Source organism: Pantherophis guttatus, chromosome 8, assembly GCF_059756535.1.
Source record: "Pantherophis guttatus breed Tessera chromosome 8, ASM5975653v1, whole genome shotgun sequence".
NCBI lineage: Eukaryota > Metazoa > Chordata > Lepidosauria > Squamata > Colubridae > Pantherophis > Pantherophis guttatus.
The window spans coordinates 14081168-14104642 of record NC_142070.1 but is presented as its reverse complement, the minus strand read 5'-3'; the positions used below and the strand labels follow the sequence as shown (position 1 = coordinate 14104642).

General features: G+C 40.9%; 1 protein-coding gene across 1 annotated transcript; it reads left to right on the top strand.

The window, feature by feature from the left end:
* The first annotated feature begins 2707 nt into the window (after positions 1-2707).
* LOC148112552 (uncharacterized) lies at positions 2708-23212 on the top strand. Its single transcript, XM_087875120.1, has 13 exons — positions 2708-2763; positions 3830-3903; positions 7510-7578; positions 8284-8310; positions 9288-9368; positions 11030-11068; positions 11905-11940; positions 15619-15636; positions 17852-17878; positions 19495-19515; positions 21149-21269; positions 21481-21506; positions 22911-23212. Exons 2-11 carry the CDS (start codon positions 3844-3846, stop codon positions 21254-21256), a joined length of 486 nt encoding a protein of 161 aa, XP_087731246.1. The 5' UTR covers positions 2708-2763; positions 3830-3843; the 3' UTR covers positions 21257-21269; positions 21481-21506; positions 22911-23212.
* The last annotated feature ends 263 nt before the right edge of the window (positions 23213-23475 follow it).

Genomic DNA, 23475 nt, shown 5'->3' with positions numbered 1-23475 from the left:
TTCAGGAAATGCCTTGTTAAGATATAATTTGCTAAGTCTTGGCATTTACCAGATCTTGATTGCTTCTTCAGAGTGTCCTGTGAAGTGTTGAATGGCTTTTATACTCGAAGTACAAGCATTTAAATGCCTGTATGTAAAATTAAAGGTGGCGCAGTGGCTCAGTGGCTAGCAGAGCTTGTCGATCGAAAGGTCGGTAGTTCAGCGGTTCGAATCCCTAGTGCCGCGTAATGGGGTGATCTCCCGTTACTTGTCCCAGCTTCTGCCAACCTAGCAGTTCGAAAGCATGTAAAAAATGCAAGTAGAAAAATAGGGACCACCTTTGGTGGGAAGGTAACAGCGTTCCGTGTGCCTTTGGCATTGAGTCAGGCCGGCCACATGACCACGGAGACATCTTTGGACAGCACAGGCTCTTTGGCTTTGAAATGGAGATGAGCACTGCCCCCTACAGTCGGGAACGACTAGCACATACATGCGAGGGGAACCTTTACTTTTACCTATGTAAAATTAAGGCACAGTGTAGCATGCTTAGTCTACTTCACACAGTGCAATTTTGAAATAACTTTCTAATTGCATGTAGCCATAATAACAAACCATTTCAGCAGAGACCCACTTAGCTTCTCCTTCAACAGAGCCAATAAACAATAAAGGAATGGGAAAGTTGCACTTCCTATTTTGACAAACTACTATTCATTGCATCATCTGAACTTGAGAGACTGTGATTAAATTTAACCACACTCTGCTTGAAACAAACCAAGATCAAAAATATTGAGATCATCTTCTTCTCTTCTGTTTATGTCCTTTGTAAGCCTCCCACAGTTGGCTGGACCATCAAAATCAACCTAATAAATAAAACAATCAGTTATGAAGCTAACATATTTAAGCAATCTTCAATCACAATTAAAATGACAGGCTAAAATGGGATTGTTATTCAGAATTAATGAAAAGATTTTTTTTTTTACCTTGCTCCTTTTGTGGCCTCCCCACAGCAGAAAGAAAAGGCGAGAATAAGTGTACCCAACATTTGCTGGCTTTGTTCCAGTGGTGAAATCCAATTTTTTTTTACTATCGGTTCTGTGGGTGTGGCTTGGTGGACGTGGCTTGGCTTGATGGTCATGGCTTGGTGGGCGTGGTAGGGGAAGGATACTGTAAAATCTCCATTCCCACCCCACTCTGCGGCCAGCCAGAGGTGGTATTTGCCAGTCCTCCAAACTACTCAAAATTTCCACTGACGGTTCTCTGAACTACTCAAAATTTCCACTACCGGTTCTCCAGAACCTGTCAGAACCTGCTGGATTTCACCCCTGCTTTGTTCTCGAATTAAACCAAGGGAATTATAACATTCAATTTGCAAATTAAATTAAGGTCATTATACCATACTTAGGGTTCTTTTTAGTCCATTCCTTACAAAACAGCACGTAGTAGTGGAAGAGATTAAATAACTACAGATATCAAAATGTAATTCTGGGCAAGAATGAAAGAGAATCCTTGTTATAAAAATTAATAGCATTCTTTTTATATTGCGTTTACCATTGTTCCTGAATGATCAGGTTGAACTGAGCAGTTAATAATTAAGAAGTGACCAATGAACCAAGGGGTCAAGGCCAAGGTCAAGAGATATATATACAGAAAGAGCTAGGTACATCCACTGAGCCACGCTCAATGTTTTTAATCTTTTGAACATTCTAATTTTATATTATTTTATCACATGATAAGCCAACCTGAGTCACTTGATAGTAAAATGGGCAGCCTATACATTTGATAAATAAATATCCTGTTGTCTTATCAATTTCCCACCTCAAGCAGGAGGTTGTCTGAACCATTTGACTGAAATGGTATAGAGCTGTGATGGCGAACCTATGGCACACGTGCCAGAGGTGGCATGAAGCGCCCTCTCTGGGCGTTGGATAGCACGCAAGCTGTCGCCCCAGTTCAGCTCCGCCACGCATACGTCTCCCACCGTCCAGCCAGTCTTCAGGTCTCTGCCACACATGTGCAGGGCGTGGGGCACATGCGGGGTTCCCACATGCACGGGGTACCAAGGTGCATGCAGGGGACGTGTACATGGGGGAGGGGTGCATGCACGGGATCGTGTACGCATTTCATTTTGGGGGTTTGGGCACACATGCGCACATTCGCGTGCATGCGAGCTTTGGGCACTCAGTCTGGAAAAGGTTAGCTATCACTGGTATAGGATCTCCTGCTCAAGTAGGACTAGAAGACCTCCAAGATCCCTTCCAATTCTGTTATTCTGTTGTTTACAGCTCTAATAGGACTTTCTGGGTACCAAGTTTATGGTAGATAAAATCAGTTCGGAATAGGAAGGTACAATGAGGTCCAGTTACCAATGCAGTCTGTTTCTGTGGGTACAATTCTTTTCCTTGGATTTCTTCTGGCAAAGCACCATAAATCAGTCCTTCTTAAATAACTTAAATCCTTAAAAATCTCTCTATAAAAAAAGGTCTTCAAATTATACCCTGGATATTTCTAGCCATATTGAAAAAGACATAATTAATTAAATTCTTTTCACAACACGTTTTGTGTCGAGATGAAACATTCCTCCAGGGATTTCTGTAAGTAAGTCACAAAACCCCAATCCTTAACCCAACAGCTGTTTTCCAAGTTCTGATTCATGAAACCTATGATTATATTTTTAATAAATAAAGCCAGATCATCAGGACAGCATATAAATACTAGCTACTGAGAAAAGCCTCCTAGATCAAGCTGATTTCTTGGTTCTTCTGCTGGTGTTGATACAAAGCAAAGGTAAGACAAGGATTCTAGTATGTTTTAGAATACGCATCCAAATAAATTGGATATATTTTAATAGATACTCTCTGTACAATTACATTTTCTTTTGAGAATAGAATAGAATAGAATTTTTTATTGGCCAGGTGTGATTGGACACACAAGGAATTTGTCTTGGTGCATATGCTCTCAGTGTACATAAAAGAAAATTTACGTTCATCAAGAACCATAAGATACAACACTTAATGATAGTCATATGGTTAGATTTAGTTAGATTTAATGATTGTTTAAGATATGGTGACCTCAGTTGCAGATGAAACTTCTGATTCTTTCTGACAGAGATCTGGTTGCTAAACTTAGAATAGCATTTGCTCACTCTGTTCAAACTTTTTGGAGTTTCCCAAACCATTCTCTCGTCTATGCTGAATTTCAACCAGTCCCAAAAAGAGGCTAATGGTAGCCTATCTATGATTTGTATGAAGGCCTGAAAAACATTTCAACTCCTGGATAGCTACATCCAAAAGCATTTTTAAAAAGTATTAAAATGACTAAACCGTGGCAAAAATACCAATGTTTTGAGCTATTATGAGATGTTGGCATTTTGGTTTCATATCTTGTAAGGCTTTATGCGACGACACCAAAATCTCATAAATTTTAGTGTTCTAATGCTGCAGGAAAAGGCTTATGTTTTTGTACCTTCTTAGGATTCCTGAGCATTTCTTTAACAAATGTGGAGTTGAATCTGCTGCATTGTTGGAGGTAGCAGAGGATGCTCCTATGATTGTTTAATAGTTCATAGAATGTAAAAGAAAAATCAGATAGCAGTCGTAGTATTTCTACTATTAGCTATATCTAAAACTGAGTTTTACAGCAATCACTTTTATTGTTGGGTATTTCATAAAAGGTAACCAAAAAATATCAGATATGAATAGTATTTCTACTACTAAGAACTACTAGTAAGAACTGATTCAGAGGATATTCAAAAGAAAACAAATCAATTAATACATTCGTTCCAATGAAGAAAAGGACTGGCAAATTTTGGGAGCAACCAAAAGTAAATTGTTTCTCTGTTATATTATTTCAGGTTTCCCTACCAACATGAAACTGTTGATTCTTGTTGCCTGCCTTCTGAATGTGGTGCTTACAGTCCCTGTCCGGGTAAGTAAGAATTAAAGTGAAGACTACCTTAAGCTGAGCTGAGCACCTGATGATTCCAAGAATAAGTTAGGTAGCTTTAAGTTGAAGTAGTTTGTCATTGTCTTATAGGTTGTTTCTTCAACTTCTCAATTTAACCTACAACTTTGGGATTTCCCATTTAGGTTCTTACTATGAGCATTGTTTCATTAGTTAAGACTTACTCAGCATGGTGCCTTTGCAAAATAAGGTAGCCCTCATCTTATGACCACAATTGAGCCCCAAATTTCTGTTGCTAAATGAATTGTTAAGTGAGTTTTGCCCCATTTTATGACTTTTCTTGCCACAGTTGTGGTGTGAATCATTGCAGTTGCTAAGTTAGCAACATGGTTGTTAAGTGAATCTGGCTTCCCCATTGACTTTACTTGTCAAAAGATGATCATATGACCCCCAGCCTACTGCAACAGTCATAGATATGAGCCAATTGCCAACTGTCCGAAGTTTAATCACATGACCATGGGATGCTGCAATGGTTGAAAGTATAAAAACGGTTATGTCACTTTTTTCAGTGCTGTTGTAACTTTGAACAATCACTAAATGAATGGTTGTAAGTTAAGGACTACCTATACTGACACTACAATGCCAAGATTTCTGTTGGTCCTGTTGGTGGGAATTATATTCCCAAAATACCTGGTAGAAACCAGATTAAGGAAGATTGAACAAGAACAACTTGATATTGTAATTGTCTCAGTATGATAAACAATTATGGTTATTTTTTTTACTCAGTAGAAAGTGCAACAGAGATAATCACAGCAATTTGAGCTTCTTGACACAGTGCCCTTTCCACCAAGTTAAAAAAAAAACCACCCATAATTCTGTTATGTATTACTTCATGTGAGAAAAAACTCTGAACCTTTTTAGATGTACACTTTATCTACTGTACATGGGAAAGTAAACCAACATCGGTAGGTTCTCCCTGACTCTGTGTCCAGAAGTCTTCAAACTTGGCAGCTTTAAGACTTGTGAACTTCAACTCCCAGAATTCTCCCAGCATAACTGGCTGGAGAATTCTGGGAGTTGAAGTCTACAAGTCTTAAAGCTGCCAAGTCTGAAGACCTCTGCTGTATACAATTGGTGCTCTGTCTGTATCCTTACTTGGTGTTCAAAATACAAAATATATGAATGCCCTAATCCAGTCATTGATGTTTTTAAACAGCATCTATATAAATGGATGGAATCCTATAAAACTAGAGGCTAGATGGGAGAATTATGCTTCCCTTACAACTGATAAGCCTGACATAGATGGCAAGACCAAAAAAGGCAGAATCCAACTAATTTCAAGGATTTAACCTGGGTTAAAGATAGAACCTTGAAAACCAGTACAATCCCACTCTCAGATCAACCTACTTTCCAGAGCACCTGAAGGCAGAACTAGAAGCAATGGATGGAAACTAATCAAGGACAGAACCAATATAGAAATAAGAGGAAGTTTCCTGACCTTTAGAACAATTAATCAGTGGAACATCTTGCCTTCAGAAGTTGTGGGTTAGTGTGTTTTTAAGAAGAAATTGGACAACCAGGTGCCTGAAGTGGTATAGATCTCCTGGTTGAGCTATAAGATCTCCAGAGTCCCTTCCAACTCATGTTATTCTGTTACGAATGAGTGTCTGTCAACTCTGACTGCTGAGTATAAAGGCTACTCTTCTAATGAAGGAGCAGGTTTGGGGGCTGGATAAATAGGTTAGATATTGCATGTTGAGTTACTCTGAGGATTTAGTTTGGTCAATTAGGCTACAGCAGGGATCCCCAAACTTGGCAGCTTTAAGACTTGTGGACTTCAACTCCCAGAATTCTCCAGCCACCATAGCTGGCTGGAGATTTCTGGGAGTTGAAGTCCACAAGTCTTAAAGCTGCCAAGTTTGAAGACCTCTGGATTACAGGTTATGGTGAGTTAATTTCGGATAAGTCTCCCTGAAACACTTTCCCCCATATTTCTCAATAATAGGACTGAATTGGCTTTGCAGAGACAAATATTCAAATACCTCATTCCCCATTTGTCTCTCATGAAAAAGTTTAGGACTACATTCTGATGGGATCTCTAGCCAGTTGCTCTCAATGGGAAAACAGAAATGGTTACTGCATAAAAATAAGGAGAGGAAGGAAATTGTTGGGTGTAAGGATTGCATCTTATCCTTCCTCTCCTCCACAGTTATGTTACATCCATTGTATTTTTTTCCTTCTGGCAGCCAGCAGACTCTTTGCTGCCCATTGGGAGACTAAGATAGATCTATTTCGGCCTTATAAGGCCTCATCAGTTAGCCACACCCTCATCTCATGTATCCTCCTTGTAAAGGTACAATATTTGTTTTTCTTTCTTTTTCGTAGGTTTTATGTGTATTTCTCTCTAGCTAGGTTCCACCTACGTAAACCAAGATATTATGCAGCTCTAGTTCAGTGAAATCACAATTCACTAGTTTCTGCGCTTTTTTTTTCTCTTTCTGACAGCCAGCAGACCCTTTGCTGCCCATTGGGAGACTAAGATAGATCTATTTTGGCCTTATAAGGCCTCATCAGTTAGCCACATCCTCATCTCATATATCCTCCCTGTAAAGGTACATCTTGGTTTATGTAGGTGTAAAGGTAATATCTTGGTTTACGTAGGTGGAACCTGGCTAGAGAGAAACACACATAAAACCTACAAAAAAGAAAGAAAAACATATATATATATATATCTGTCTTCTTAAGTTTTCACGGGTGTGTATATGCAAAAAATTAAAATCTCAGGTGTTTTCCCGCGTCATGTTAAATAAGTTAATTAAAATGTTTAAAATTCTGGTTTTAACCAGAATTTTAAACATTTTAATTAACTTATTTAACATGACGCGGGAAAACACTCGAGATTTTAATTTTTTGCATATATATATATATATATATATATATATATATATATATATATATATATATATATATTTGTTTTCGTAGATTTTCATGGGTACAGGTATGCAAGTCTTGGCGTCTTCGGGTCTTTTCTCGTGTAAGATTGAGAGTATCTTGGCGATGTTTCGACGAGGTCCCACTCGTCATCTTCAGGCTGGTGTCTTTGGCTTCGTGCTTATGCTCGCACAAGCACGAAGCCAAAGACACCAGCCTGAAGATGACGAGTGGGACCTCGTTGAAACGTCACCAAGATACTCTCAATCTTACACAGGAAAAGACCCGAATACGCCAAGACTTGTGTGTGTATATATATATATACACACAAGACAGAGGCAGATCCTGAATAGGGAACAACATTGCATGAATTTCCCCTCCAAATATGAGTGATTGAGTTCACTCATATTTGAGCTAATTATTCTCCACAAATGGAGATCAACCCCACAAAATTCATGAATCCCTTTGTACATTGGATGAAGCATTGGTTCAAAAAGGAAGACAAAAAAGTAAGAAAAAAACTATCATTTTCTTCATCTTAGAAATAGCATACCAATAAGTAGTAGTAAATGTTTTTTTTTTTCTTTTGTAAACATAAATGGATCTAATAATCCATATTCTTGAAAACAGTGGAGGGGAGATCATTCCATTTTCTATCATTTTGGTTCTCCACTTACATTTGTTTTTAAATCAATGAAGGAAAGACACCCAACAAGAGTCACAAAGAGACCGGAAACAGAACATCATGGTGTCAGAAGACGTGTTGAGGTAAATCTCACTTCCCTGACCAATTCCTATTTTGTCACAAATGTGTGCGAGAGTAAGTTTCACAATACTCCCTTTTTTTACATCAGGCATGTCCAATCCCTGGCCTGTGAACTCTGGACAGCTAGTAATGTGGTCCCACAAGAAAATATAAAAAATATATTAAAAGGGGAGGTTGTTATATATTACGTATTTTATATGTGGCCAAGGCAATATCCCTTCACTCAATGCAGGCTAGAGAAGCCAAAAGATTGGACATCCATGTTGTGTATTGTTCACCTCTAACTGGATTATGGGTTGAAAAAAGGAAAAAGAAATGAAGATAATTGGGAAACCTGATAGGGAGAAATTCTTGAGGAATATTTCTCAAAGAACTTTTCTCGCAATATAAAAGCAATAGCAATAGTAATAGCACTTAGACTTACATACCACTTCACAGTGCTTCACAGCTGTCTCTAAGTGGTTTACAGCATATTGCACCAAACAATCTGGGTCCTCATTTTATCAACCTTGAAAGGATCGAAGTCTGAATCAATCTTGAGCCGGTGAGAACTGAATTGCCGAACTGCAGGCAGCTGGCAGTCAGCAGAAGTAGACTGTAGTACTGGATTCTAACCACTGCGCCACCATGCTCCAGTATCTAGTCTAGGATAATGAAGCACTATTTCCCAAAAGCTAAGTTCTAACTCTATTTTACTCTTTTCACAGAGATCAGCAAGTGCATCCAATGAAATGGTAAATTGTTTATGTTACTATAATTTCCTAAAAGCTAATGCATTGGGGTTAGTTGAACATATACCCTGTAATGACTCCTCAGTTGGGGCTATGATATAAGGACACGCACATGGCAGTAGAGAGAAAACTCTAAACACCATCTAGTGGCCATCTAATTTGAAGCTAAGATTTATACTCAATTCTCAGATTCTGAAAGGAGTTCTTAGGATAGCATACAGTAAATGTATTTTTAGAAGGGATGCGGTGGTTCAGTGGCTAAGACACTGAGCTTGTCGATCAAAAGATCGGCAGTTCAGTGGTTCGAATCCCTAGTGCCGTGTAACGGAGTGAGCTCCCGTTACCTGTCCCAGCTTCTGCCAACCTAGCAGTTCGAAAGCATGTAAAAAAATGCAAGTAGAAAAATAGGGACCACCTTTGGTGGGAAGGTAACAGCACTCCGTGCGCCTTTTGCGTTTAGTCATGCCGGTGGCATGACCACGGAGATGTCTTCGGACAGCACTGGCTCTTTGGCTTTGAAACGGAGATAAGCACCACCCCCTAGAGTTGGGAACGACTAGCACATATGTGCGAGGGGAACCTTTACCTTTAAATGTATTTTTATCCTACCTGTTAGAATAGCCACATTAGCACAGGGCTTACAGATTTTTCTCCTTCAAACAGAGAAAAGTATTTATTTCTTTGTTTGTTTGTTTTTAAAAGGTACCAACAGAACAATGAAATTATCTCAGGGACCGTCTTAGATTTCAGGAGAAGAGATGACAAAGATGTAGAGCAGAGGTGGGGAACTATGGCCCCTTTATGACTTGTGGACTTCAACTCCCAGAATTCCTGAGACAGCCATGGTTTTCTGGCTGGGGAATTCTGGGAGTTGAAGTTCACACATCTTCAAGTTGCCAAGGTTAAGAAGACTGCTCTGGAATCCTGTAGAATCCTAACTCATTGAGAAGAATGAAAATGGTGCTGTTATCTTTCCACAGCGCATGACTCGCTTCCTACTCCCTCGACAACAGCAACCAGATGTACCTACAGGGATGAACATACCTCCTATACCAATACCGGTAACACCATCACCATCTTTTCATTGCAGTGACATAAATTGTATTTGTTCCATGTTCACACATGTTTCACACATTAGAGATGACAAAGGCTACTAGTGACAGCAGGATGTTCTGTGATGATCTTGGCAGATCAAGGGCGGGATTTTCCAGACCATGATGCAAATAGAGCTTTTCATGTTTTCTGTTTTAGCTTTCCCCATTGCATTTGAAAGCCTGCTTCTTTCGTAGGCCTGATCTAAACCTTTTTAGCTAAGAGCTGCCAGTCCAGATACTTTGACAATATTCATAAGAAAAAGTTTCTTTTCCGGGGACAGATCATTCCGAAGGTCTAATTACAGAAAAGCAGGTGGCCACTGATTGATGGCCCACTTGGGATCTGAGCAGTGGTGGGATTCAAATAATTTAACAACCGGTTCTCTGCCCTAATGATTTCTTCCAACAACCAGTTCACCAAACTGCTCAGAAAGTTAACAACCGGTTCTCCCGAAGTGATGTGAACTGGCTGAATCCCACCACTGGATCTGAGGTCCACTCCATGAGGATGCTAAGATTTGTACATCATTGCTATCGCTAGATGGCACTGTAATATCAAGTAACTCACGCAGCTCAAGTTCAAGATAACTTTTCCAAATCAGATTCCATCTGTACCATGAAGGAGAATGGAGGGGGAGAGAGACCGAGAAATTGCTCAGTATTTTGCTAAGCAGTGTTTTTGGCAAGTTGTAAACATCTTATTTGACAGCATGTATTCAAGTGGGGCGCGGTGGCTTAGTGGCTAAGACGCTGAGCTTGTCGATCAAAAGGTCGGCAGTTCAGCAGTTCGAATCCCTAACGCCGTGTAACGGGGTGAGCTCCCGTTACTTGTCCCAGCTTCTGCCCACCTAGCAGTTTGAAAGCATGTAAAAATGCAAATAGAAAAAATAGGGACCACCTTTGGTGGGAAGGTAGCAGCGTTCTGTGCGCCTTTGGCATTTGGTCATACCGGCCACATGACCACGGAGATGTCTTCGGACAGCACTGGCTCTTCGGCTTTGAAACGGAGATGAGCACCTCCCCCTAGAGTCGGGAACGACTAGCACATATGTGCGAGGGGAACCTTTACCTTTATTCAACTGCCATTATTCTGGTGGGCAGAGACAGTATTGATTGCCAATTAAATAGAATAGTGGACCAATGAACGTCGTTGGGTATGCAGAAAAATACAGGTAGTCCTTGTCTTACGACTATAACTGAGCCCAACATTTTTGTTGCTAAGCGAGAAATTTGTTAAGTGTGTTTTGCCCCATTTTATGACTTTTTTTTGCCACATTTCTTAAGTGAATCACTGCAGTTCTTAAATTAGTAACACGTTTGTTAAGTGAATCTGGTTCCCCATTGACCTTATTTGTCAGAAGGTTACAAAAGGGGGAGGGGGTCACATGACTCCGGAGGATTGCAACAGTCATAAATTTGAGTCAGTTCTCAAGCATCCAAATGTAAATCATGTGACGATGGGGGATGCAGCAACGGTCATAAGTGTGAAAAATAGACATAAGTAACTTTTTTCAGTGCCGTTGTAATGGTCACTAAATGAACTGTTTTAAATCAAGGACTGCTTCTAAGTTCTGTTGTATGCTCTTGTGTCTTATATGACTGATTTCTGTATTCATTTTATCTTACAGCTTCCTATACCACTACCACTACCACTTGACCCATCTACGGTATGAGATAATGCAGTCAGGGTTGGGGGGGAGGGAGAAAAGATCAGATGGGAATCTTTCACCAGGTTCAACACTGTGCCACCCAAATCACATGACTTTCAACAATTGACAGGTTAAACATACAGATTATTATTAAATGGTATGGAATTGCTTCTCAAAGGCTCTAGAAAGACAATAGGAATAGCAATAGCAATTGCTTCCTCATTATACGGTCGCCATTGCTCTCGGTCTGCCTTAAAGGCCGACTCTTTCTCCGCTGGATTTAAGAGGTTTGACCTTATCCCTCCAGTCAATTGCTTTTCGTCCGGAGTCTTCAGACCTTCCCCTTTTATTTCCTGATCTCGCCAGCATCAGAACTGCCCATAAAGAGCTCCTAGCGAAGAATATTTGGGATTTCGGGGATGACATTTCATTCCCTCTCCCAGTCCGCGAAGACGTCACCGCCGGAAGCACATACAAATTATTATTAAATTTTATGGAATTGCTTCTCAAAGGATCTAGAAAGACAATAGCAATAGCAATAGCAATAGCAATAGCACTTAGACTTACATACCACTTCATAGTGCTTTTACAGCCCTCTCTAAGTGGTTTACAGAGTCAGAATATTGCCTCCAACAATCTGGGTCCTCATTTTACCTACCTCGGAAGGATGGAAGGCTGAGTCAATTTTGAAATGCCATTTCCTATCTCTTCGCCCACCCTGCATAGCACAATTCATGTATGCAAAAAATAATAATAATGTAGCATTCAGAACAAAATGGTAGCATGGCTTAAATCAGAGGGGCATAACAGTAGGAGACATACTGAACTGACTGATATGTATCTGTTTTCTTTAGATGAATGCAGCAGGGTTGCCGCTAGCTCAATACCTAGTAAGACAATTTCTCATTATTCATTTTGCATCATTTCTGTCTAGGCTGGTATGTAGAAAAGTTAAGCATTTCTGCATTGCAAACTTACAGCAATCTGCTACAAAAACCTGAATAAGTTTGCAGTCCAGTCCAGTCTTTTCCTTAAAAAAGTTTGAGTATTCTATAGACTTGGGTCTCCAGCCTTGGTAACAATTCCCATGCTGGCAAAGGAATTCTGGGAGTTGAAGTCCACAGGTCTTAAAGAGGCCACCCATGCTGTAGATGTTCCAGAATTAATTTTACTTCCCCATTTTATATCTCCTCCAGTGTGTCAAAAGTACAACACTGCAGTCTCAACTATTCAAGAGGAGGCTAAACTGAAAAAAAAGTGGCCATAAACCCTTCCATATCGTACAATGGAAGTTCCTAGGCTCCCTGAATAGAGGAAAATAATTCACCAAAACCAGGATGAAGATGGGCAGAAAATAGTTCCCTCTTCCCTCTTCGGGTTGATGGGAATAATTTCCACATAACTTGTATCAAAAAAAAAAAATTCTATTAGTTAACGTAAAATACAAAGGGAAAAAAATTCCACATAACTCATGACCATAGAGGGAAGGATTTAATTTTAATCCTTCTAGTTAAGCACTTAGTATTGCATATGTCTAAACTCATACAGAGCCTTCTCTATCTCTGTAGAGATTTGCTTCCGGATCCAATTCAAGGTGTTGGTTGTCACCTTCAAAGCCCTACATGGCCTTGGATCAGGTTATTTGAAGGACTATCTTTTCCTGGTCACAACTACCCGACCCACCAGAGCGGGGAGGCAGGGAATGCTACGGGTCCCCTCTCCTAAGGAGATTCATCTAGCAGGACCAAGATGAAGGGCCTTCTCCGTGGTGACTCCCTCCTTGGAACATCAACCCCGCAGAGATAAGATTGGCCCCAGTTTGACACTGTTGCTCAAGGCTCTGAAGACCTGGTTTTGCCAATGGGGCTGGGGACCCCAGAGTGGGATGGAGCGATGGAGCCCATCAAATGGCTCATTTGATTGTTATCACCAGAGGAGTGTGGGGGCTGGTATTGCTTTTTATGGTTTTTATAGCAATAGCACTTGGACCCAAAAGGGCTTTTTCGGGAGGCAACTGGACTTTCTTGTTTTTCTTTGAAGATGTTTCGCTTCTCATCCGAGAAGCTTCTTCAGCTCTGATTGGATGGTAGAGAATGGAAGGATTTATATTCAGGGTGAGTCTGTGCATGTCAAACTGAAGGGCAAATGGTTCCTGTAATCTGACTCCTCCCCAGACTCACAGACTCATCCCCAACAGCCTGCGCATGTCTTCAGCAGGGAAGGGACATAGGGCAGAAAACATCCTGCAGCCAAGAAGGCTCCACACCCATTTGCACTACTCAATAGAATAGAATAGAATAGAATAGAATAGAATAGAATAGAATAGAATAGAATAGAATAGAATAGAATAGAATAGAATAGAATAGAATAGAATAGAATAGAATTTTTTATTGGCCAAGTGTGATTGGACACACAAGGAATTTGTCTTGGTGCTTATGCTCTCAGTGTACATAAAAAGAAAAGATACATTTGTCAAGAATCATAAGGTACAACACTTAATGATAGTCATTGGGTACAAATAAGCAATCAGGAAACAATATCAATATAAATCATAAGGATACCAGCAACAAAATTACAGTAATACAATCATAAGTGGAAGGAGATGGGTGATGGGAACGATGAGAAGATTAATAGTAGTGCAGACTTAGTAAATAGTTTGACAGTGTTGAGGGAATTATTTCTTCAGCAGAGTGATGGCGTTTGGGAAAAAACTGTCCTTGTGTCTAATTGCTCTGGTGTGCAGTGCTCTATAGCATCGTTTTGAGGGTAGCAGTTGAAACAGTTTATGTCCAGGATGCGAGGGGTCTGTAAATATTTTCACAGCCCTCTTTTTGACTCATGCAGTATACAGGTCCTCAATGGAAGGCAGGTTGGTAGCAATTGTTTTTTTCTGCAGTTCTAATTATCCTCTGAAGTCTGTGTTTGTCTTGTTGGGTTGCAGAACCAAACCAGACAGTTATAGAGGTGCAGATGACAGACTCAATAATTCCTCTGTAGAACTGGATCAGCAGCTCCTTGGGCAGTTTGAGCTTTCTGAGTTGGCGCAGAAAGAACATTTTTTGTTGTGCTTTTTTGATGACTTTTTTATGTTAGCTGTCCATTTTAGATCAGGTGACCCTGAGGACACAGATAAACCTCCAGGTGACTTTAATGACCTGCTAAAAGAATGTAAATGACCAGCTGTCTGCAAGGAATATAAATCCTTCCATTCCCCACCATCCAGTCAGAGCTAAAGAAGCTTCTTGGATGAGAAGCGAAAAGTCTTCAAAGAAAAACCGGAAAGTCTAGTTGCCTCTTGAAAAAAAAGCACCTTTGGGACAATCGTGACCTGGATGACTGAGAATCTCCATAGACACAACCGCTCAGACACTCTCTGAACGGTTTACAATGTCAGCATATTGCCTCCAACAATCTTATATTGGGTTTTTATCCTTGTAAGTCGCCAGGAATCACTGAGAAGTGAGTTGGGTGTCCATATAAATTTTCTTAAATAAATAGCTATTGTAGTTCCTAATGACCAGGGCTAAGTGAAGTACAAATATAATGAGACCATAGTCATAGATAAGGGCATTAACAAGACTGTATACCTGCATAGATGAAGAGGTTGTTTCAGTGGTGGGTTCCTCCCGGTTCGGCCGAGCCAGTAGCGGTGACCATATGATGTCACCGAACCGGTTCTCTTTGTTCGGGAGCTGGGCCCTCCTGCCCCCCCCCCCCGTTATTCTTACCTTTTATTTGGCCCCACCCCCAATCTATTCGCTGCCTCCCGAGTCCCAGCTGATCAGCTAGAAGGAAAAAAACTGTTTAAACTCTTGCTGCGGGGCTTCAAAGGGCCGCCCTACAGCTGATCAGTGTTAAAAGGCAGTGTGGTGGTAGACCAGGGCAGTCGAAAAACAAATGGGTAGACCGGAGCCTCCAAAAACAAATGAGTAGACCGGTGCCTCCAAAAACAAATGGGTAGACCGGGATACTCCAAAAACAAATGGATAGACCAGTACAGCTCTGCAAGCAGTTAAAAGCCTGGTAGACAAGTACCTCTGCTAAATCCTAAAGAATTGTCACATGACCATCAAGCCACGCTCACAGAACCGGTAGTAAAAAAAATTAGAACCCACACCTGGGTTGTTTCCTTGTTATTTACACTTTCCCAAGCTGAAACTTGGCACTGACAACAGATGCTAAGTGTTAGCTTTAACTCAAGTAACAACACCCATTCATTTTAATAAGATCAATAAGATAGTATGAATTTAAATTTGAAGAGGCATCTCAGGATAAATTGAAAAGTGTTTCTTCCATAAGATTAGGTGAGATGCCAAGTTTCTGCAAAGATAATTAACCCCCACAAAATTCACCTGGCAGCTCAGCAATATGAACTGTATGTGGGAGGCGAAATGGTATATTTGTCTGAAATGGTATAAGGTCCCCTGCTTGAGCAGGGGTTGGACTAGAAGACCTCCAAGGTCCCATCCAACTCTGTTATTCTGAATGTGAATGCTTGTGCACAATCCTATTCCATGTGATATGGAATTTCTCACACACACCCCTTTTTTATTTCTGCTTTCCTCTAGGTTCCAGCACCTGCTCAGGTAAGACCAATATTCTTCATTCAGTCATCTTTCAATTGTTAAGTTCTGAAGGCCATTTCAATGGGAGTCCCAAAGCCTGGTTGTCTTTTTTTTTTAATTTTTTTTTTAAAGACAAACAAACATTTAATACATCAATCTTCCCTTCCCTGTGACGCCTCGGTGTTATCTTCTAGGCTTCTTCTCCATCTTCCATAAGTTTCCTCTATCTTCATATTCATCCAAACCTTTCTAACATTTCATTTCTAAATCAATATTATAATCATCATTTGTGCACAATTATAGTATTAGTCATTTATATCTCTTTTCCAACCAACTATAAAAATAATTCCATGTTTTAAAATATTCTGATTCCTCCTTATCTTTAATCATCAAAGTTAATCTATTCATTTCTGCACAGCCTAAAAAAATTTTTATTACTTCTTCTTCCAACGGTATTTTCTCTGATTTCCAATTTTGAGCATACACAATTCTTGCAGCTGTTATTACATGTATAATCAAATATATATTTTCCTTACTAATTTTTTAAAAAAATATATTTTTAAAAAGCCTGGTTGTCTTTTTCAGAACAGTATGACAGTGTGACATCTAATTGTCAAAACACTACTGTGTATATTTTAAAAAATTAGATTTCTCAGGCAGCTGAGGACCATCTATTAGGGGGCGGGGGAGCAGGAGCATAGTATCTCCTGGCCCATATGCAGGGGTGAAATGCTCCTGGTTCAGACCGGATCACCCGATCTGGTAGCGACGGCAGCGGGTGGTTCAGAGAACCGGTAGCAAAAATCCCTGCGCCCCTCCCCACATGCCCAGCTGAGCCGCACGATCATCAAAGGGTTTTTTTTTTACTTTTAAAAGCATTTTTTCTACAACCTCTTCCACCGAAAAAATGCTTTTAAAAGTTAAAAAAAAAAGCCTCTGATGATCACGTGGCTCAGCTGGGATCGTCAGAGGCTTTTCAAAGCATTTTTTTCTGCCACCTCTTCGGCCAAAGTGGTCGTAAAAAATGCTTTGAAAAGCCTCTGACGATCCTAGCTGAGCTGCACGATCATCAGAGGCTTTTCAAAGCATTTTTTGGCAACCTCTTCAGCCGAAGAGGTTGTAGAAAAGATGCTTTGAAAAGTTTTTTAAAAAAAGTTGGCCACGCCCATCCAGTCACATTATGCCCACCCACCCACCCACCAAGCCACAGAACCCACAGAACCGGTAGTAACAAATTTTACATTTCACCCCTGCCCATATGCCAAAGTATCCTCAGAGATTTTTCTGTGCTAGAGATCCAGTTGTATAGGGTGGATCCAGGGGTATTTGCTGTACCAGCTAAGCTTGTCTGAAACTCTCTCATATATTACAGGATCCTTGCAGTGCCATTCAAAGCAGTGACTAGTTTGTGCTGTTATTATTGTTGTATTACGTTTATAGCTTGTCTACCCTGACAGGCCAAACCAAATTTCATGGGTGTGGGTGGGTGTGTCTTCCTTCTACAATGTAGTTGTTGTGGCCCACCAGTGGCCAGCAGAGCTGGCAGCAGATTCGGACAGTAAGGAGATTGGGAAGGAACATGACAACTTTGCTTGGAGTTTCTCAGATTTGAGGCTAGTTTACAGCTAATCCTCGATTTACACCATTTAGATCATTCTAAATGTTACAATAGCACTGGAAAAAAAAACTGATTTAGGACCGTTTTTCACATTTATGACTGTTACACCATCCCCATGGTTACACCATCAAAATTCAGATGCTTGGCCACTGACTCATAGTTATGACAGTTGCAGTGTCCCGATCACGTGTCATGTGATCATCTTCCGACAAGTGAAGTCAATGGGGAAGCCAGATTCATTTAACAACCACGTTACTAACTTAACAATTGCAGCGTTTCACTTAACCACTATGACAACAAGGGTCGTAAAATGGGGAAAACTCACATAACAAACATCTTGCTTAGCAACTTAGTTCAGTTGCGGTCGTATGTCGAGGACTACCTGTATTATGAATATAAGCAATACTCCCATTTTGGAAAATTCTAGATATCGATATAATTGCCATAGACCGAGACATCAATGGTTGAGTTTTCCATGCTTAAAGCCACTGAGCTGGGGGCACAGCCTTTACACACGAAAGGGACTTCGGACTATTAATTAAAACCTGTTATGGGAATTCAAAGTACTATACTAATTTTATGTTTCTTATCTTCCTTTGTCCTTCTGTCTCTTTTTAGTTTTATCCTGGATTTCCCGGAATGGCGGTAAGATCTGCATTCCAGCATACTCAGGTTACTAAGATGCAAGATTCTACTCAGACAATATCATATCATCCATTAGTTCAATGAGTAGGACCGACTTTTTAGTTAGGAATGAAAGATATCCAACAAAGATATGGAGAAAGGAAGGCAATTTTTTTAAAAAACAAAACCACGAGACAACTAAATTTCTAAAGTGTGTAAGTTTTAGGGCCTATATCCAGCCAAAAAGCTGCACTGGAAGACCACCAGGAGCTGCACTGGCTCCTGGTGGTCTTCCGGGTGTGATTCAAGGTGTTGGTTACCACCTTTAAAACGCTCCATGGTTTAGGACCAGGGTATATACGAGATCGCCTTCTGCCACCAATAGCCTCCCACCAGCCAATACGCTCCCACAGAGAGGGGCTCCTCAGGGTGCCGTTGGCCAAACAATGTTGACCGGCGACACCCAGGGGGAGAGCCTTCTCTGTGGAGGCACCAGCCCTCTGGAATGAGCTACCCCTAGAGGTTCGTATGATCCTCAACCTGCGTACCTTTCGCCGCGTCCTGAAGACTCTTTTATTCCAACCAGCCGGGCTGGCCTAATAGGAATTTTAAATGGGGTGTCTGTTAGCTTTTAATTTTGTGGGCCAAATTTTTATATATTTGTTTTTAAATTGTTTTTAAATTTTGTAAGTGTATATGTGTTTTAAGATGGCTGTACACCGCCCTGAGTCCTTTGGGAGAAGGGCGGTATAGAAGTGTAATAAAACCTAAACCTAAATCTAAAAAGACATTTGGTCCAACACTACAGAGCCTCATTTCCAGATTAATGGTAATCCTTTCAGACCACGTGGCCATTTGTCACATAGTGGGCCTTGACATCATTTCCTGCTCTCCTAAACATACCTAGAGTTTGGTGAGAGCTGATTGGCCTTTTAAAAAATTATTTCTGGTGTCCTCAGGACCTCCAGATGGTTCAAATGCAGGGGTGAAATGCTCCCGGTTCGGACCGGATCGCCCGATCCGATAGCGATGGGGGCAGGTGGTTCGGAGAACCGGTACCTCCCCCCCCATGCCCAGCTGAGCCGCACGATCATCAGAGACTTTTTTTTTTTACTTTTAAAAGCATTTTTTCTACAACCTCTTCGGCCGAAAAAATGCTTTTAAAAGTTAAAAAAAAAAATCACCTGATGATTGCGTGGGTCAGCTGGGATCGTCAGAGGCTTTTAAAAGCATTTTTTTCTGCAACCTCTTAAGGTTGTAGAAAAAATGCTTTTAAAAGTAAAAAAAAAAAAAGTTGGCCATGCCCATCATCACATTAACGCCCCCTACCAAGCTATGCCCACAGAACCGGTAGTAACAAATTTACATTTCACCACTATTCAAATAGTATGGCACCCTAATTCTTTCCTAAGTACTAGTCATATGTGTAAAACAGATGGAGCAGGTGTCAGTGATATGATGAGGAAAGTATTTAATTAGAAGGGACTTTCACAAGGAGAAAACAATGACAAATGCAAGGTGCATAGTTGTTGAAAACAGGCACGCCCAGTGGAATGATCTGGAATGCAGATCAACCACATTAATTAATTTACTATTAAAGACTTGCTGAAATAATCTAATATTTACTCTGTTCCTAGGGTTTTCCACCTTTCCTAGGGGTAAGTAATTCATGTTATTTATTTATACATAAAACTCACCTTCTTGTCCTTATCCAGCTTAAACCGTGCTAGAAATGCAGATTCCTGACCATGTAATCATTCTACCCCATCTCCTACTCCATCTACTACTGAAGCAAGTGCTCTCCATGCAGCTTTATCTTATGGTACAGGTAGTCCTCTACTTATGCCCACAATTGGGTCAGTTGCCTAAGCAAGGTGATTGTTAAGTGAGCTCTGCCCAATTTTAGTATTTTTTTTACCATTGCTTTTAAACACATACGGCAGTTGTTAAGTGAATCACATGGTTCTTATGTGGATCCAGCTTTGCCCATTGATTGTACTTGTTGGAAACCGACTAGGGAGGCTTCAAATGGCGATCACAGTTCTCTAGGATATTTCAACCGTCATAAACACGTGCCAACCACCCAAATTTTAATCATATGACTGTGGGGATGTTGTGACGGTCATACGTGCAAGGACAGTCATAAATCACTTTTTCAGTGCTGTCGTAACTTTGGACACTGGCTGAATGAATAAACAGTTCTGGTAGCAGAATGACAATATCATCCCAGCATTACCCATTTTCAGTGGAAATTTGTATGCAGGAAATGTGATGTCTGGAAGGCCAATAATTTTGCCTTTGTACCAACAGCCGAGACTTTTCTAGACCATGGCCAGACAGAGATTTGGAAAGGACCTAGGAGTGTGATGGCAAACCTATGGCACGCGTGCCACAGGTGGCACACATAGCCATTTTGGTGGGCACTCAAGCTCAGCTCCGGTGTGCATGCGCACGCCGGCCAGCTGATTTTCGGGCCTTCTGGGCCCACCAGAAGTAGGGAAACAGGCTGTTTCCTGCCTCCGGAGGACCTCAGGAGGTGGGTGGTGGGGAAGGCCTGTTTTTCTCTCTCCCCAGCCTCCAGAGCCTTTCTAGGAGTCTGGGGAGGGCAAAAACCGCCTTCCCCACCCACCCCACGGAGATCCGGCCTGTTTTCCAACTGGGGACAGCAAAAAACGGGCCTACTGTGCCATCGTGTGCCATGAGGGGGGACCGTGGAGGGGTCGCACACACATGCATGGGGGCAGGGTGCATAGGATTATGGGTATTGGCACACACGCGCGCGACCCCTCCCTGCTCCTGGCATGCGATGGCAAAAAGGTTAGCCATCACTGATTTAGGAGATCTTCTAGTCCAGCCCCCTGCTCAGGCAGGAAATAGGATGGGGTTAGAAGCTAGCAACGTATTCCTCTGAAAGTATGAAGCAAGAGAATTTTAGTACTAGTTCTGACTTAATGGCGATATGGACACTCTTGGCCTAGGAGCAATGATTGGTGCTTGGTTTTCCTTACCAACGCTCTGAGATAAGGAGGGGCATTCCTTGGGGGAGGGAGGGAGGTCTGGGAAATGAAAATGAGGGCAATGCCCCAATTTTGTAAATATCCTTTTAGTTCTTAGGGCACTTTTGTAGAATATTGTAATAATACAACTACTCACAGCTTAATTTCTAAAGTCTCAGACAGAAGAGGATTAGACCTGTAGACTATTAGGGCATGTAACCCGAGCACTTGCTTAGTAGCATTTCCGTAGCATCTTTCCATAAATGCAAAATGCAAACCGGCCTTCTCCAACCAGGTGTCTTCCCAAATGGCTTGGATGAGAAACCCTAACTGTCCCACAGAGTATCCCGGCTTGGGGAAAGCTAACCGCTTGGAAGATCTTCCTGGACCTCATCAGCTATGACCGTAGAATCCAGGTGAAGCTCTACCAGCCTCCCCACCCCACCTACCATCTCAAATAGGGAGCTGTGGTCTTTTCAAAAAAAGACAAGAGATTATTAGTAAGGATTGTGGTACATAAAGATAGGATGTTGTTTTACCTAAGACAAAGAGCAACTATTTAAGACAGTGAAAGGTAATCTATATATTGACCTTATGAGAAATTTAAAAATACTTTTTTTTCAACAGAAATAGAATCCTTATAGATTCTCTCGGTATGTATCAAATGCTTTTTGGTATTCTATTCTATTCTTTGGTTATTCTATTAAACGTTTGGGGTCCACAAGATTTGACACAAAACTTATAATTGGGGAAGGTGTCATTTTTATGACTCTACAGTATTTATCTTTTATCTATGAGTTATATCTATCTACCTACCTATCTACCTATCTACCTTATGTCTGTTTGTCTGTCTTCTGTCTGCCTGCCTGCCTGCCTGCCTGCCTATCTATCTATCTATCTATCTATCTATCTATCTATCATCTATCTATCTATCATCTATCTATCTATCTATCTATCTATCTATCTATCTATCTTTATCATCATCTATCAACCATAGTATTTTACCTTCACCAGGAGAATACTTACATTTTTCAGAGACTTATTAGTGCATAACCAATTAGTAACATCCATGCCTAAATGACTGTTGTGAAGGCAATCAAAGCATATAGCATTAGATCCCAAGAATTTGCTTCAATACAGTACTCCACTGCATGTAAATATGTAATATGAAGATACTTTGAGTGGCCCCAGAAATTTTGTCCAACTCTAATTGTAGATGCCAGAAATCGAACCTGGTATCTTGTCCACGCTCCATATTGACTAGTACTCCTGCCATATAATGGCTAGGCATGTAACCCACCCTGCTTCTTCACCTTCACCCCATTGCCTACCACTGCTTCTTTCAACTGCAGTGAAGTTATAGCTAAATGTCTGAGCGTTCAGTTCTCATAATCCATTAGTCAATTTTGGAATTTGAAGTCCAATCCATTTAAAAAACACTAGATCAATGATGGCGAACCTTTTTGCCATCATGTGCCAACAGCGGGGGAGCGCGGGGGTGGGGGTGGTCGCGCGCATGCCCACACCCATAATTCAATGCGCCTTGCCCCTGCGCATCCCCTTATCTGTGGGCATGCGAGCACCCCCCTGCTTTTGTCACGCAATGGCACAGTGGGCCCAGTAGGCCCGTTTTTCACCCTCCTCAGGCTCCAGAGCCTTTCTAGGAGCCTGGGGAGGCCAAAAACGGCCTTCCCCACCCCCCTGGAGGCCCTCCAGAGGCTGGAAACGGCACATTTCCTGACTTCTGGAAGGCCCGAAAATCAGCTGGCCGGTGCGCTGGAGCTGAGCTAGGGCAATGCTCGCGTGCCCACAGATATGGCTCCACGTGCCACCTATGGCATCTATGCCATAGGTTCGCCATCATGGCACTAGATGATGGTTAGATTACAAGTAAAATTATTCGAGAATTGCTTATTCGTTGTACATATTATATGTATCATGTGTCACAGGGAAACTCTACCTGTAATTTGGAACTGTGTGCACAAAAACTACCTAGATGCGGCATTACAAAACTCAACAGTTCAACTATAAAATCTTTTTTTTTATTATTTCTAAAGGTGACAATGCAATTGTGAGAGAGATCATCCAAGAAGACTTACCTATTTCTAATTTCCTGCTACAGTTGCCAAACCACAGCTTTAGTGCATTCTAAATGTTGTATTTCCTCTAAATGTTTTTAAGAAACTGTCTTCATTTCATTGATAACAATGTACGTTTCTACGGTGAAGTTAGGTTCTGAATGATATGTAAAACCATCTAATATAAGGCAATGATAACTTTGGTAAAGTACTGTATTCTCTTGCTCAAGCTTAAACTTACGAAGTTTTTAAAATAAACCATAAGCTTTGATTTGCCAATTTACCTTTCATTTCATTTTACTGAAATGACTCTCAGTTTCCAAACTAATATATTTTGTTGGGTTTATTGCACAAATGCATTACCTCTCTAATAAAAAAGTCACCTGAGTAAATTACACAAACCAGTGTAATACATCTACATGTGTTTCTGGAACTGAAATGAGCCTCATTTATTCTCTCTGACGCAAAGTTGCACAAGTTTAGTTTGCATATTTTTACTGCTCCTGTTCATTGCATCATTGCACAGCAACTCACAAAAGCATAA